Source organism: Diabrotica virgifera, chromosome 5 (genome assembly GCF_917563875.1).
Source record: "Diabrotica virgifera virgifera chromosome 5, PGI_DIABVI_V3a".
Taxonomy (NCBI): Eukaryota; Metazoa; Arthropoda; class Insecta; order Coleoptera; family Chrysomelidae; genus Diabrotica; species Diabrotica virgifera.
The window spans coordinates 247456424-247474780 of NC_065447.1; the positions used below are offsets into that span (position 1 = coordinate 247456424).

The 18357-nt window shown below is 32.2% G+C and overlaps 1 protein-coding gene across 3 annotated transcripts in view; it reads left to right on the top strand.

The window, feature by feature from the left end:
• The window catches only part of LOC126884774 (protein held out wings), a 383705-nt gene that overhangs the window by 352321 nt on the left and 13027 nt on the right, over positions 1-18357 (top strand). For 2 of the 3 annotated variants that reach the window (XM_050650997.1, XM_050650999.1), the window contains exon 7: positions 666-765. In XM_050650997.1, coding sequence (XP_050506954.1) covers positions 666-748 — 83 coding nt within the window. In that variant the 3' untranslated portion in view covers positions 749-765. Of the gene's footprint in view, positions 1-665; positions 766-803; positions 9513-18357 lie in introns of those variants that run through there. The other variant, XM_050650998.1, reaches the window with a different exon arrangement.

The window sequence follows — 18357 nt, forward strand, 5'->3', positions numbered from 1 at the left end:
TCATAAATGTTTTTAATGAGTGTAGTGTACCGTGAGTCTATTCGAGTATCCCTTAGGGCTGACAAAAAGACCAGGTTTCAATACTATCAAAAGCCTTGTGAAAGTCAATAAATGCCATATGTAAAGGTGCATTATGTTCTGTGGTTTTTTCTACCAGTGTTCTGATGGTTTGTAAGTGATCGTTAGTGGTTGCCAATATGTGGTCGCCAACATCTCCAGAAGATAGGCACTTTTAGAAGAAGAAGTGTACCGTGAGTCTATTCGAGCATCTTTTAGGGCTGACAAAAAGGACCAGTTTTCAATACTATCGAAAGCCTTGTGAAAGTCAATAAATGCCATATGTAAAGGTGCATTATGTTCTGTGGTTTTTTCTACCAGTGTTCTGATGGTTTGTAAGTGATCGTTAGTACCAAACCCTTTTCGAAATCCCGCCTGTTCAACCGGTTGATATAAATCAAGTGTTTGTGTTATGCGGTTGGTTATTATTAACTGTCTTTAATTTTCATTTTGCAAAAAAGAATCTTTTGAGAAACGTCAACAAGAAAACGTCCTAAAAAATGACTTTTATCTTATTCTTAAACATTTTTTTCCATGAAATGGGAGACTGCATTGCGTATCACGCAAATTAATTCATATTTAAATATTGAAAACGATGGTCTGTATAGGTGCGGCAGCCGCGGCTGCGAAACAGCGACGATTGGGACAAATTAGGGAACATCCCTATCAGAGAGCGGGTGCGCTCTCCTAAAACCCAAAACTGACAAGGTTAGTTGACTGTTTTACTTTTTTCTATTTTATTTCAGATTTTCGTCCCTATGAGAACCAATGTGGTCTATATACTATTTATCTACTCTAATTTTACAGTCTTCAGATATATTTATCGGTATTTAGTTGTAAACGTCGGTGAAACCCACGAGGATTTTTAAAATAACGACAGTATCCTTCCAAATTAACAGCTTTCCTATTATGTAACAACAAAAGAAGTCTGTTTTATGTTATATTCACGCTGATAAAAATGCAATAGTTCATACACTTTTTCAGATTTAGTTTTAAAAAACAGCTTAAATAGCTCTTTGACAGGTTAAGTCAGGTGTCTTTTGATATTTTGACATCTTATCTTTGTAAGTTGCTGTAGACTTTTTGTATGCACTAGTAGACAATACTGAAATAATACGTGCGTATTTGAATCTATTTATATTTGTAAACATTTTTTTTTATATGTTTTTGATCATTTTCCATGAAATCACCCCCTGTGAACATTTGTCCATGAAAATGTCAACTTTTTCCCACACACATATAAAAGATGTAGACCCCTGTAGACTTTTTCTACAGTTTGTATTATTTATTATACATATATCTATGTATTAAAGGATAATACTGAAATACTACTGAGGGTTTTATTCCCTATGTGCTTGTGAACAATTTTTTCATGAGTTTTTAATTGTTTTCCATAAAATAACTGCTTGTGAACATTTTTCCACGTAATGTATGTATTTACGAACATTTTCCACGTACATGTTAAAAATGTAGACTCCTGTAGAATGTTTCTACGTATCAGTGTACAGCACTAAAATACTTGCTTGTTTGATTCCCTTTGTGTTTGTAAACAATTTTTTCATGTTCTTAATCATTCTTCATGAAATAACTAGTTGAGAACATTGTTCCATGAGCATCTGAACATTTTCTATGTATGTGTGATTGTTTTTCCACGTACATGTAAAACATGTTGACTCATGTATATTTTTTCTATGTATTAGTGGACAATACAGAAATTCAAATGTTTTGTGAACATTTTTTCATGTATTTTTGATCATTTTTCATATAATTACCGCATGTGAACATTTTTCCATGTTTATGTGAACATTTTCTATGTGTGTGTGAACATTATTTCAAGCACATGTGAAAACTGTAGACTTCGGTAAACTTTTTCTATGTATTAGTGGACAATACTATAATAACGGCTTGTTTGATTCCCTTTGTGTTTGTGAACACTTACTCATGTTCCTTTTTTTGATCATTTTCATGTAATAATTGCTTGTAAATAGTTTTCCATGTACATGTGCACCTTTTCTATGCATTTGTAAACATTTTTCGTACATGTGAAAAATGCAGATTCCTTTAGTGATTTCTATATAATATTAGTGAACAATACGGAAATAACTATTTGTTTGATTCTCTTTGTGTTTGTGAAAATTTTCTATGTATTTGTGAACATTTTTCTCGGCATACCTTTTTTCGGCATAGAAAAGTCTTATCAGCAAATATGTTAATATAATTGAAAAGTATTTACGATTTATAAACTGTTGACTAATTTAAAAATCCTCTAGGGCTTCGAGTATAACCGACATTAGATTTAATATGAAAAATACGCGTGCTATAAGATAGTTATCCGCAAAATTTAGCAGTTTTTTTATCAGTATTGAGTGTACTTTTATGCGGGTTGTGACAACACTCTTTATACGTACTAAATATATGTTCAGTCTTTTTGTTGTTTTTGTTTCTTTCGGGTAGAGGCTCTGCTAAATTTAAGAGGAAAGAAGGAAGGCACCTATGTTACGATGAATTTTAGGTTACCATATATGTTTCAAGGCAAAAATACGTTTAGAAAACGAACAAATTTTGCGTTGTACATAGACAGTGATGTGTTAAAGTATATTCTAATGTAGAAAGTGTCTTTTGGCACTCTAATATGTACGTATTTTAGAATAATAGTATTTTTGAATTAGATTAGTTGCTCTAGTACCTCATCCTTTTGTATATTCTATCTTTTCTTATCAGGGCTTTGAGGGTACACTACAATTTTCACCCTGCAAGATCTGCCCTGATGTTAACTAGAGATAACATACATAGTTTCAATTTTTTGTCCTCTAAATGACCATCTGGTTAAACAAAAAAGTCTGACTATTGTCAGACCAATAGTGTGTAATGGATGCGAGACATGGCTGATAATGAAGAATACAAAAAGAAAGCTGGAAGTCTTTGGAAGAAAAGTCCTCCGTAAAAGAATCTTCTCCTAGATCTGAGAGTCTGGAGAAGATCGGCGTTCAACTGGCAAGGTTGGGTACAGTATGGAGGAGGCCAAGGCTCGATTTGAGCTGTAGTGCTATGGGAGAGAGACTATCGCCTGACTTAACCTTTAACTACCCGCGCATCAAGTTATAACATAACTACACGCGTGGCGTACTTTATACGCCACAAGAAAATACACTTAAAAACAGCGGATTTGTTTATTTTTTTTTTTTTTTGAAAAAATACACTTAGTTGTTTGTTATAAACCTTATTCGGCATCAGCAAATACTTGGAGTTCCTTCTCAGTAAGCCAATTGGGATTTATAACTGGAATCTGATTCTATAGTAAATAAAATTACTAATATAAATTTTTTTGAAATGTGATTCTTTACATGAGAAAAAGTATTTTTTATAAAGAAAAATATATTTTGTGCCATAATGACTAAAAAACAATTAAAAGATGTACCTACTTATATTACTACTTATATTACTATAATTGTGGCGTATATTGTCCACCACCGGAAACAACAAATAATAAACTGTAAATTACGATCTTCCCAGAACGCCGAATATAACGAAACTATAACCAGTTGTAAAGCACATTCCAGTGATAGGTTAGATAGATAAATAAAGTCAAAAATAAATTTTTAAACATATTTGCAGTAGAATTCTTATATCTGGCGTACAAAATACGCCAGCGCGTGTAGTTAAAGGTTAACTACATTTATTATTGAGCAACGGGATTGGGAAATAAAGGAAAACAATATCCCTCTGTCTTTTAGACAACTGATTTAAATAATTAGTTAAAGAAATCAAACTACTTCTGCAAGAAGTTTGTTGGCGACAGTATTTAGCAAAATTGAGGGAAAAATGGAACTTTTGAGCTTGGAGGGTTATGACGAGAATGGGAAAGATGTTTTGAGCAAATTTTGAGGCCCACCAATGGTGTCCCGAATTTTTTTCCAAGTGTATCGCTTACCAAGATTATAGAACGGTAACATCCGGTATTTCTGAAGATTTTATGGAAAACACTTATCTCTGTGACTATGTTCATCTATCTACCTTTAAGTAACGTATACAAAAGGGCGCGGTATTAAATTCTTAAAAATTTATCCCAGTTTTCAATGAAATCGTTCTAAATTTGGCAACTTTGTAAGTGCCTTGTTGCCGCTTGATTTTAGGTTAAGGTCTGATTTTAGGTTGTTTTTGTTTTAGACAAATTTAATTATGAACAAACAGTTTTACATAAATGACAAATATATATTATAATAAACATTGGCGGATGTATTATAGTTTTAAATATCGATAAATGATTGATTAAGAAAAATTTGAGGGCTGATGTATTAAGAAATTGAACGGGCTATGAAAGACTGGAGTTATATGAGATATGGAACTTATGAACAATTTCGAACAAACTGTTATGAATGTAGGGTATCGAAAGCTGTTTTAATTTTAGTAGAAACCTTGGCAGGAGTATTTGCTGATGAGCTGGTGCTATTTGTCAAAACTGATAAAAAACTTCAGAATAATTTGGAAATATGAAAAGAAGTACTTAATCGAAACGGAATGAAGATAGATAATAGCAAAACATAAGTTATGTAGATCGCCAATTCACGGTTGCTAAACAAATGCTATTTTGGACTGAGTAGACATATGAGAAGCAGAAACTTAAGCCAAAAAAAAACCATATACAAAACCCTTATACAACCAGTGTTGACATATGGATCAGACATGGACCATCTCCAAGGCAGATGAAAACCTTGTGCTTATATTTGAACGAAGGATCCTGAAAGGAATATTCGGTGGCATCTGTGAAAATGGTGTTTGTAGGAGGAGATACAACTACGAGGTATACCACAGATATAAACATATATTTGGTGGAAAAGACGTAGTATCTCTTACAAGAGTGGGGAGACTAAGATGGGCAGGACATCTAGCAAGATCACAGCATAACAACCCTCCTAGAAGAATCCTTATGTCACAACCTGTGGGAAGTAGAAATAGGGGTAGGCCAAAACTCAGATGGAGTGATGGTGTAGACGAGGATGGGTGAAAAATAGGCGCAGCAAACTGGCAACGGTTGGCAATGGATAGGACTGACTGGCGTAATAGACTTGAGAAGGTCGAGGCTCTTTCATAGGACTGTAGGACCATTGATAATGATGAAGTTACGTAGATAGGAGAGAAAAGAGAAGAACTTTAAATAGAGAAACAGGATAGAAGCAGAAGTCAATAGCAGAGTAGAGAAATCGCTAGAACTGGATCTTACAATGGACAAAAAATTTATCTGCAGAAAGGAAATATCACGGGATACAAAAATTAAAGTTTTCAAAGCAGTTTGTAGACCTGTTGTGACTGTTGGCAGCGAATCATGGGTACTAACGAAACGGCAGAAGATCAAAATACAGGCTGTAGAGATGAGGATTTTAAGAAGAGTTATAGTTGCTACCAAAATACTCAGAATAAGGAACACATATACGGACCGAAATGAAAATACAATCCACATTAGAGTTTATAGAACAGAGAACAGAGACAGCTGAGTTGGTGGGGTCATCAAACATACATATACCAGTGATACATATTCGAATAATATTAAAATTAGTACCTAAGCGCAAAATGTTCTCAAACGATTAGAATGTTAAAAACGCGGCACAATATGAAAAATAGTTCAGCAACAAACAATTGTTAACCTGGAACGAGTAATTGGAAAGTAATGTAACAATTTTACACAAGTAAACCTTTTTGTGTATTAGCAACAATATGATGTTTATAACTTTATACTCTACCACGTGGTAGAGTATAAAGTTATACAGGGTGTCTCCGAAAATAGTGCTTTCCTTTAAGGTATGGATATAATACACAATGTAGAACAAAAAAGTCCTATAACATTTGTTCTAAAGTTAGTTTCCAAAAAAAACTACATTGTTCTCCATATAAGTGAACTTTTATTTTCATAAAATTAAATAATCTGGCATCGTTGTACAGGAACTAGTTTGTGACTTGGGAAATTTAATATAATCGAACCCCTTGTTTATTTACTATTTGAGGTGTGATTTTAAGGTTGTTGACACCGGAAATGTAGGTCAACCTGCAAAAGAACTATTTCTTGCTTTAATAATGTGGCATTTGCTATTAGCTGAATTAATGAAGGTGTTGGATTAGGGCTTTAAGTTTTACACAGATTATAACTTTTACTTAAGTATCTATGGTTTAATTCCTAAAACGCAATTAATGCACCTAAGAATTTTTGATTATCATATAAGAATTTCGTTTTTTTTTTACTTCCGAGTGATACCAAAAACTCAAAAATCGTTAAAAATAAAAAAACTTGACAGCGTTGTCTCGAGAAACTCATTCTAATAAAATCTTTTTGAATTTTTTGTTTCACATGATCCAGTAACGAGTTCTGATGTCCATCGCAAAATCCATTTTTGAAGGTGTCTGTAAAAATTTGCCACCGTTGGCTTATTTTTCAGTATTTTTCCTTGATTTTTTTTTTAATATTGTTTGAATAATTGTACTTAATAAGCTTATTTAATTTAAAAATAAAATAACGTACCATAGTTTAAAAAATTACAAAAATGTGCTTGCAATATTGATTTCAAACCATACCCTCATGTTTGAAAATCAAACAAAACAAATTCTTGTTTTGTTTGATGTGGAGGACGAAGACGGTAATGTAAATGTTAAAGGCACGTGCGGCAATGGGATATCTCGGTTTCTACATGATTTATTACTTTACTACCCGCTACAACTGTAAACATACAAAGAAACCTACTATTTTTGAATTGTGACTGTCTATCTTTAGATTTTTGCATTGCACGTAGTTGCCAGATTTCAATTTGCATACCAAAATGTATTTTTGTTTTTTGGCCAAACGGTTGAATTTAGAAAAAAATGTTTTTTCAAAGACTTTTTTGCTCTACATGATGCCTTCTACCTATACCTTTATGGAACGCACTATTTTCGGGGACACCGTGTATAGGATGGTACATGGCGGGTAGTTTTCGTAGTAATTTTCATCCTGGCTATGAAGGTAGCGTTTCCTTCTCCTTTGATTTGTACCTCTCGCATTTATATGGGTTTGCCGGTACGACGTAGAAAAAATTCCATTTACATGGTAGGTACTGATAGTTTGTTTGAATTTTTTCATAATTTTCATCAACTTCATAAAACGCCACAACTTTGGTAGACATTTAGACGTATTTTACGACATAAAGACACGTACTATATCGCTTTTAGTTTAGTAGTAATTTTTGCCTTGCAATAAGACAATTCTTAGGTTTAGTTAAGTCAGTACATTAAGTACGAGTAGTACCTCACTAAACGTCACATCACGTGATTAGCTAGTCTAAAAAATTTTATACATATTTTTTTATATTTTTACATAATTATTTATTTATTTTGAAGTTATTTTTAATGCCATATCGCCTCCTTCTTTCCTTCGTTCGATACGGAATAGACAAAATATTTATGCGGCATTTGAAAATGATGTTTTTGAAGTTTATTAGTAAATAAGAAATCATTTAAGTTGCATTTTTTTCTCATTGTGACTTTTATGGGATATACTGAGTGTTTTATTAAAGTAGCTGCAGTGGTCACTTCCATCTTACAAAAAAACCTTGTAGGGATCTATTTTTGCATTAGAAATGGAACTACCAGTGATACCAGCTTACCAGCGACATCTACAGACGATTCCGTGAATTATTTTTAATATAATTGTGAAATTTCGATTATTTTAGTCAAATAAAGATATTTAGCTCTTAAAAAATATATCCCCCTGAGGTTTTTTAATGAGAGTGGAAAGTTACAAAATGTGGCTACTTTGGGCATTCAGCTTTAGATAGGAGTTCAGTGTTTTTTGTTACAATATATTTTTGGCGTGAAGAACAAATAAGTTATAATTTTGTAATGAATGTTTGTGGGCCGATGTAACAATATGGATTTATCCAAAGGATGACTTCAAATGGAAGACAGTAGATAACAATACCACTCTGTCAAATGAGAAGTTTGCTTATGAATTCTGCATTTCTCTTTCCGATGCTACGATGAGGTCTAATTAGACCGAAACGTGTTACATTGTGAACGAAGACAGACTTTTAAACGGAATTAATGTCTATTGCGGTCTTGGTCTACTTTTTGTATCATCTTCTGTGGTGGTAACAGACTTTACCACCACAGAATAGTATCCTAGGGACTTGCTTTCTTTTGCTCTTGTTTTTTACGTAACTCCTCTGAACTATCCACCTCTTCCAGTAAACTTTACTACAAATTTAGAAACATAATGATAGTTTTTTTTATATATACCAATATGCACCATCCTCACAAAGTCTTGTCATTTTGTGTTCCAACATGTTTTTTTTGGAATCCTCTATTACTCTCTCCAGGAAATATACGCTGCGCAAGTATTTTTATTGGATTATGGGTGATTTTGAGGTTAAAGATATTCCAATGATCTTTGTCAGACCTTTTTGCGTGCAATGTTTTATTTATCATGTACAAAAAGCAAATAGTCTGGCAAAAGGGGGTGACAACCTTCCATAGAGGTGTAAATTCGCTAATGAACAAGCAAAATTGCTTATAAAGGGAAGCAGGGGAAGAAGATTCTTTATTTAATATTTTTTTAATTTCATGTTTTCTTGACTTTGTTTGACCATTTCCAGGTGTTTTATATTCAAATCATTTTCCTGCAAATTAATCCTGAATCCTGAAAGTCACATTACTTCTGACTTTCTAATTAATTCTTACTTCTAATCCATTATCTCTGTCATTTTAACCTAAATGGAGTTTTTCTGTTTCATTATTTAGCGTATATTAAACGTTTGTTCTCGTCTCCGATATTTTGTTTCTTTTTTCCATCTTATTTTTATATTCACCACATTTTGCATGGGCACAGTGTATATTTGCACTATCTAATCAGGACTTTTTACTAGGATAATATTTCAGATCAAATGCTTTTTACAAGCATTTGGTCTGAAATATTTTCTCCGTAGATTGCATAAAGTTCCTTTCCCCATTTTTGGCAAGATTTTGGTCCTATAAAAAGTCCTCCTTCTTGGGCAAGACTTTTAGCAATCTCGTTACCAACAATAAGCTGTTAGAGACTCTAGGTTTTAGTCTTTAGGCATTTGAGGCCTTTTTCAGCATAAAAATCTATTGCTAGTAATTACACAAGAAGGCTACTCAACTTCTTCATGTGTTTTTGACTCCATGAGTATAATAATTGGGGGACAATATTATCTTTACATGTCAATTTCGAATAATCCTGTTACTTACCCACAAATTACTTTAAAAACGTCCATTCACCAGACAATTCGCTATTTAAGAGACACTCACAGTCTAAAATATACAAATCGTTTGTTTCTCCCGCCAAAAATCTATTGTGATAGTCCGAGACTCGTTTTTTAAGTAGTTTTATATACCTTTCTATAGTATATTTTTTGTATGTTGTTTTGTTGACTTGCGCCAATGTGGAACAAAATATATTTATACGAACTCAAAAACTATTTTTTATTTCTTCGAACCCCGTCTCGATGTTAGAATGGTGGCGCTCTAGCAGCGCCAACTGGTGGCGGTTGTTCAAAACAAACTTTGTATCTTCACAAGACACTTCTATGTTTACTCTGCTATAATAATTCGGAATAAAGGTATTTTCTGACAGTTTAAAGAGGTGTATCCGTGAATTTTTAATGAGTTTTACGATAGTTGTTGTGTTTTTTTCTAATAAGTGAACTATTTTGACTTGATATTATGGATCTTTTGACTGTTAAATTATAGATGTTTCGTGAGCACTATAAACCAAGGTATATGTTCTAAAACAGCCTCATTTGAGTAAATTTTACAGTATTTAACCGCTTCGAAATATTATTAGGAACAATAATTTCACTATGCGAACACTTCAAAAGGTGGGCTAAATTTTTTGTTAAACGAATTGTGAAAAAATTAGAAAAATTCCATTTTTTCTCCCTTTTCGGAAGCTATGTATTCTAGAAAAATTTTATGAAAACAAAATAGTTTAGCAATTAAATTTTCTACAAGAATTGTAAAGAATACAATATTTTCTACAATAATAATATTAAGTATTATTGCAAAATTATCAAAAACCAAAAAGGGTCAAAAATCGATGTTTTTTCAATATTTTTTTTTTCAGGTATTTAGAAGTATCATAGAATATTCAAAATTTGTCCAGAACATATTTTTAACATAAAAACACCACACAATTTCAATTTCGGCGTAGTTAATCAAATTCTTTTCGCAAAAAATTTTTCAATCCAAGTTTTTTAGAAAAAGCTATTAATTTTCAAAATTATGCAGATCCAACAAAAAACGTTTTAAATACTTAAAAAATTTTTTACATATAAAAGGTCATTTATTTTTCATGTTTTTTCGCATAGATGAATGTTACCTTGCAAAATCACGTTATTTTTAATTTTTTTGTTAACTGTATTATTTTTTTTATCGATTAATGTAAATAAATATAATAATAAGTCTTTAATTTTTTAAATATTAAAATTTTAAATAAAAGTTAATCTATTTGTTTATTTAGTTTATTAGGTTAACAATTGTCCAGTTTAAAAATTCCATAGGCTCTCCTATTTAACGGATTTCAGTGACTTGAATTTTATTTGAAAGCCTTAATGCCATTTTATATATGTAAAAAATATTTCAAGTATTTTTTTGTTGGCTCTGCATAATTTTGAAAATTAATAAAAAAATGTAGGTTGCAAAATTATTTTGAAAAAAACTACTAGGTCTATTGTGCTGATTATTTCATTCATAGGAGATTCTGACCAATAGAAAACTACATAAATCTAAATAAAATCGATAATTTTTGATAATTTCCCGTCGTCAAGTATATTACGTCATATGCCCATCGTTTCTACGAAAAAATACATTCAGTGACATTAATGACAATTAATGTTTTAAAAATTATCAAAGTGATGACTTTCAACCGTCAAATTAATATTTATAACAACTGTGTGTTTAATTGTACTAATTTGTACTTACATAAATAAATTACAATAACATTTTGGTGTTGAACAGTTTTATTCATGAAATAATCGCAACAAATTGAACTCGATCTCTAAAATTAATATAGAATTTTTGCCCTCGTGACACTTAAGACATAATTTAAGACATAAATTAAAACTGTCAAAGTGTCACTCGGGAAAAATTCAATAATTTTAGAGCTCTTGTGCAATTACTACTGAAAATTCTGTATTGTTTTTATATATTAAAAAGATTTTCTGGGTAAAGTTTGTAGCATCTTTGTAGATTTTAAATAGGTACCTGAAATAATATTATTGAAAAATATTGATTTTTGACCCTTTTTTATGGTTTTTGTTAATTTTACAGTAATAATTAATTTTTCAATTTGCAATAAATTCTAACTTATAGAAAATTTAATTGCAAAACTTTTTTGTCTTCACAAAATTTTTTTAAAATATCTGAAGAGATATAGCAACGCAAAAGATAAAAAAAATTGAATTTTTATAATTTTTCAACAATTTTTTAATAAAAAAAAATAGCCCACCTTTTGAAGTGTCGACAGTGAAATTATCATTGATAGTAATATGTCGAAACAATTAAAGCAAAAAATAGCATCAAATATATTAAAAGTTCATTTTAGCGAAGTTTGCTATCATTGAAACATCTGTCGTGAGTTCATTTAGTTTCCCGTGTAATATTAAAAAATATATTTTTGAAATTTGAACTAAAATATCCATTTTTAAGTGTATTTTAAGTATGTAGAAACATAGAGGTGTCTGATGAAGGCAATAAGTGTTTTTGCGAAACTTTCGCCACAGTATTTTAGTAATTAATCACTTTTTTTTTCTAGTATTAACTGTTGCCATTAACACTCACAGTAATCATATATAACTATTCTAATTCCACAATTTTGGCCAAGTTCACTAATTTATGAATGGATGATATATAATTTAACGTATGATTGTGTTCCATATAGCACTATATTAAAGTTGCATTAACCTTTTTGTACAGTACAAATAACATTTTGCCTTTTTTTCTAATAATTGATCAGTCTTGTACTGCGGCCCGGAGACCAGAATCAAAAAAACGTTGAGTTTCTTGATTCTGTTCTCTGTAAATACGTAGAATAAACCAGATGAAACTTCAAACATCAATTTATACATTGTTTTTTGTTTTTTTAAACAAATTTTTTTAAATTAGCATTATGTTGCCGAGACAAAGAGAAAACACAATGTTCTACGCGAAAGGAACTGTATTCCCACATCACCTACAAAGAAATAGAGGTGTACAGAAGTTTAAATAACACATAAAATCCTGTAAACTCCTAACAAACGACATGCAAATGAAAATTAATAGATAAAATCCCAATAACAAATAGCAGAACAACAAACCACTCTCAGGAAACCAGAAAATGGGCGAGGTCAACCCTGAACTCTACGGTGAGTCCTTCCACACATTACTATACTATGTTCGTCATAAAGATAAGCTCGAGGTTACACTGATAGATGGGTGTGTGCTATGGGGGAGCAGTACGGCAAAGGATAAGGACTTACGGCTCAGTAATACTTTCCTATAGATCCCTACGGAAGGGCGCTGACGACAAATAAACCGGTGTATAAATATACCGAAAAGAAAATAAGATCACATATTGTTAAATGTTAAGAAAACAGTGAAATAGAAGAGTATTTTGTCAGGCGCCGAACTAAAAGTAAAAAAACTGACAAGAATAGATATAAAAAGATAAGAACGCAAGACATAAAGAAGATTCAGCTCCTAATGTACAGATAACTTCCCTACGTAAGAAGAATTAATAAGAAAAAGAAAATAAGATCACATAATGTTGTTCAGTGATAAAAAAACAGTGAAATAGAAGAATATTTTGCCATGAATACAACAAAAATTAAAAAAACTGTTAGCAAGAGATATAAAGAGTTATAGAAATCAAGAAGATTCAGCTCCTTATGTGCAAATAACTTCCCTGCATAAGTAGAACTAATAAGGAAAACAAAATAATATGGCATAAGGTTGTTCAATGTTAAAAAACAGTGAAATATTTCGCCACAAACACAACAAAAAGTAAAAAAACTGACAGAAAGAAATATAAAGATTTAAGAAAGCAAAAAATCAGATGATTTTTGATGAAAAAAAGAAGATTCAGCTCCTAATGTGCAGATAACTTCCCTACTAAGATGGCATAAGGTTGCTCAATGACAAAATCAGTGAAATAGTAAGAGTATTTCACCACAAAGACAACAAAATGTAAAAAAAGTGACAGGAAGAGATATAGAGTTAAGACAGCAAGAAATCAAGAAGAATCGGCTCCTGATGTACATATAACTTCTCTACCAAGATGGTATAACGTTGTCAAATGACAAAGCAGTGAAATAATAAGAGTATTACGCCACAAACACAACAATTAATAAAAAAACTGACATAAAGCGTTTTAAAGAGTCAAGAAACCAAGAAATAAAGAAGATTCAACTCCTAATGTAGATAATTTTTCTCGATAACTAAATATATAATTTCGAAACAACGACTGGTTTATTCAACTTACTTACAGGCCAACTCACTTGAATTCTCTAGAATCTCTTGCACGCATTGTTTAATATAGTTCCTAATATAGAACACTCTCACACCTTTTGCTGCCTAGGTTATATTTTATACTTACTGTATGTAATATTTGCTCTAATCAATCTCAGTGTCATTTTTTTCTTTGATTCACATTAATAAAGTGCATGTTATTCGTTGCGAACCAGTTGACTTATCGGTAAAATCCATTTTGAACGTACCGTATGGATTTTATTAATTTGTAACTATCTTATAATGGGTGCAGGAATTACATGAGAACTGACGTATTCACTATTTGAGAGATTTTTGTACTTAAACGCTTATTAAAACCACTTTTTTCTTGATCTAAAAGTGCATCAGCTATGAATAAAATCGTAAATTTGTGCAAACTATCTGCAGAAAGGCTTTTTAGGTGAAATACGATTTTTATTAGTGATTTTTAACATAAATACAAGAAAATAAACATGGACGGTTGCGTTTTGATTCAACTCGAGTCTCTTACTTTTTGTCTTTGCACTTGTTTCTAGGTCTACCCGTTATCGAAGAGGATTGTAAGAAGACTGAACTGAATAAAAACGCACCTGGTTGGTAAACAGATGGTAAACCATGAAGTGAGTGTCGATCCTTGCTTCTTTGATAACGGGTAGACCTAGAAACAGGTCTCAGACGATGGTAAGAGACTCGAATTTAATCAAAACGCGACCGTCTGTGTTTCTTTTGTTTCAAGCTATACTCGGTGCAGAGTACAAAATGATATCGGTTTAGATGGGTAAACTGTTGATGCATTAGTGAAATAGATTCCTAGCATCGCCCGATGGTTGGTTAAGCCTTGGGTTTACAGTTTACAAAAATAAATGGCTCAACAGTTCTGAATTCATCTTGAGTAATAGAAGTTTGTAGTTTATGAAGAGAATATCTTTTGAAACCCTTTGCTATACTAAAGCAGACCTGATGATCATGTCAACTCTTAAAAATTTACAGTCTGATTTGAAAAAGAACCCCAATTTTTCACGAAGGACGTGAATAGTGGTTTTAAAGCAATACGTTAGTATATTATACAGGAAAATATCGTTATATCTCCGGCAGATTGACACTTTAACATGGATGCATTATTAAAAGACAGAGATCAGGTTGGAAGAACAATTATTTCTATAATCTACAGACACACTTAATGAAGAAGCTGCAAACACTAGAAGAAACTTCGAACCATTTAAGCTTCTTTTTCAAAATTATTGTTTTAGTGTTTTGGACTTACAAAATCATGTTTCACCTTTAAAGTCATATTTTCGTAAAACATTCTTCAAACATCCTTTAAAACTCACCAAAATTTATGTTAACATGTGAATAACGAAGGGTTAGGGTTCGTTTGCAGTACTCTACTACAAATTTGACAGATACGCATGCGCAGATTGAAATGATTAAATCTAACCTCAAAATTAATTCCAATAAACTCCGCTTTATTAGTCACTAATAGTTTTTCAGGTAAATCTGAGTACTTATATGACAGGTAAGCTTAAATTTTCTATTATCTTCATTGTTTTGAAGTGCGTATAGCTCTGTATAAGAAAACGAAGGATATGTAAAGATACTGCAATATCTGTTTTGTTTCGTATCGATAAAACGGACTATTGGAAAGAACTTGGTGAGCTGATTTGTTTTATACGCCTTCTACATATATTTAATAATTATGAGAATGTTAGTTTTACCTCTACAAGTTATTTTAGGCAACGCTATACATAATATAGCACATATTAGATACATAAACATAACAAGCCTGAATTTGTCTTCACTCCAGAGATTAGGCATCTCTTACGTCTTATTGCCTCCGTTCTTGACTTATACGTCTTCGTTTCTGTGTCTATTAAGTCTTCTAATGCCTTTCACTCATCTTTCGCATTTTCCCAACTTTCAAATCCATCTTCATCCATCCGACTTATCTCCATAAGTTCCTGCATTGTTGTATGGTCATTTCCATGTGGTTCTTCTTTTAGTCCTTTTTTGTACAACCGTTAGGCTATCCTCTAAAGACATGCGGTAGGTATGAATTTTTTCTTATTTTAATAGTTTTCAATTTACAGACCTTTATTTAATACAGTTTCGTTGGTCTGCATTGCTGTTAAGGATATTCGGAACAATCAAAAATGAATAACCATTTCCAATTTCGTTGCAAAACGAAAATACACAGCTGCAACATATTCTAGTCCAATCAGAGAGTGCAACAAGCACCTCTACCGGTTTCGAAACTTATTAGTCTCTCATCAGGAGGCACAGATGCTGCTCTCTCCGATCCAACCAAAACAAACCCCGGCGTGCAGTCCCGGATTGCAACGAACGAAATGTCATAGATGTCCTAGCGGCAACTGCTAGCAAAAAACTAAGTTTTCACTCTAATGGCATATAAAACAACATAATGTTACTCTACATCCCACCAGACTGAAAACAATGAGAACCTTCTCTGGTTACACCTCCGAGGCTTCTACAATTTGCAAGCCATACGGATGCTGACATGCTGAGACTAAGGAAGATGACGGAATTTTACAATTTATAATTCACGGCCCATTTGTTCAGCGCGGTAAAGTTCCAACGAGAATGGTTCCCTTCGTACTCCAATCGGAGTAAACATATAAATCAAAAATGAATAACCATTTCCAATTTCGTTGCAAAACGAAAATACAGTTGCAACATATTCTAGTCCAATCAGAGAGTGCATGTAACAACACTGACCAAATATAGCATTTGCTCATTCTGTGACGTAATGTTAGGTATATAAGCGGTGGTTACATATGAATGATTTCATTTTTAGAAACGTTGTGCCAGCTGCTTCAATTCTGCATTTGATCTATTTACTAATTCTAGTTGGTCTGTAGTGTAATATCGCAAATGTTTTGAGAGATTCTTTAATACTATAATTTTCATAGATTTTCCGTCACCTTTTTACATAATATTATATTTGTTCGTACATCATGCTATACTTCTGATTTCCTTCATTCTCCTTATAAGCATTTAATAGAGGAAAGAGTTATTCTTTCCTCTAGTTTTACTCCTGATTCGTTGAATATTTCTGCGGTGACGGCTCTTTCGTACTTTTATTATTTCTTACTATAGAGAGACTCCCATTCGTTCCTTCCTGGAAAGATGAGGATAAACAGCTTTTCCAGATAAACCAGATTTGATCCCGGTGTTTTTTCGCCCTGGTTCTTGACGTCATATCCGCCCTCTTTTATACCTTCGCCTGCTTTTCCATCCATATATGTAATTGATGGAGGTCAAGTATGACCTCCATAGAAGCGGTTGAGGTAATCGATATCGCTCGTGTTATGATTAAGCATCATTTTCGTTGAAGCTTATATAGCTTCTCTCTGGTGGTCTTTTGTTGACATTTAGACCACCATGATAGTGCTACATACGTGTTCGAGTTCCTTACCCCATGATTTTCCACATATCCTTTGACATATCCAAAGGGAAAGTTTCGCTTTGTTGAATATTCTTTCCATATTGAAATTCTAAGTAGCCGCTTATCTGTATTACTCCTAGATATTTGACCCATTTTGCCTCTTTGACGGGTTCTCCATACAGACCGGGCGTTCATATATGTTAACCGCTGTAAATTTTGGTGAATGTTCTATAATGAACTGGTTTGCCTGTCTTTGTCTTGGTGAATTCCTCTACCATTCCAGAGATTTGTGAGCTACCCACATTCTTGTAGCCGTGCATGTTACTAAGGTTCCGGTCCAATGAATGGCATTAATGAGCCTTGTTTGGCCATTTCATCTGCTTTTTCATTGCCCTTATGACCCTCGCGTCCTAGGCTGTTATATTGTGTTATATTATATTATATGTGTTATATTGTGTTATATTATATATAGCATTATATTTTATCATTTTTATTGGCCTCTCTAGTTTTCGTAATACGTTGTCAATCTGTTGAGTTTATCTTTTATATTACAGGAAACTATATTGAAAAATAAAATGTTTTTGTAAAAAAGTTGTGTATTTGTTAAATCACGTAATTATTGGAAAATATCTTACAGATTTATGATTTTTACTGCTTATTATGATTGTATAGTGTTGTGTTTCAAGTTACTGAGGTATAAACATTTTTATAATTTTTGTTGAAATATTTTTTCTATTTTTGATAAACGGTAGATATTTTTATAAACAAATTTCAAAAACATTTAGCAAAGTTGAGTTTTCGACGAAATTATTTTAGTGGTTGGAAGAATTATCCAATTATTCGATGTCTTGGAAGGAAAATAACTGGAAATCTCTCAAATAGCTGTGAATATACCTCAGAATCTTTTGTATCTTTAGTTTTAATAATTTTGTGAGTCATGCTAAATGTATGATTCACGTGGATTTTTATCATAGGCGGTATTATATATAGTTTTTCCTATATTTAGAATAAAAATTTTTATATATAACTGGTACAAGTATACCACTAAAGAATGTAGCGGTAATAGAGGTAAACTACGGCGAAGATTGAGGTTTACATTCATTTTTAGTTAAAAAGCCGACAAGGTGTATAAAAAAACTGAAGGCGGCCCATTTTTTCAACAATTCAAAGAACGCCTAAACGAATGACAATGCACTTACACATTATAAACCAAAAAACATAAAACAATGTCTAAAGATTGTAAAGAAAAGATAACGCTAAAGAAAAAAGAAGTACATAAATTGCTGGTCTAAGAAGGTAAAATTCTTTTGAGTAACATGGCTCCTGCAGAGATAGCGTGATAAACAAATAGAGGTACAGACAAAATAAAGAGGTAGAGTCTTGGGAAAGGAAAATCT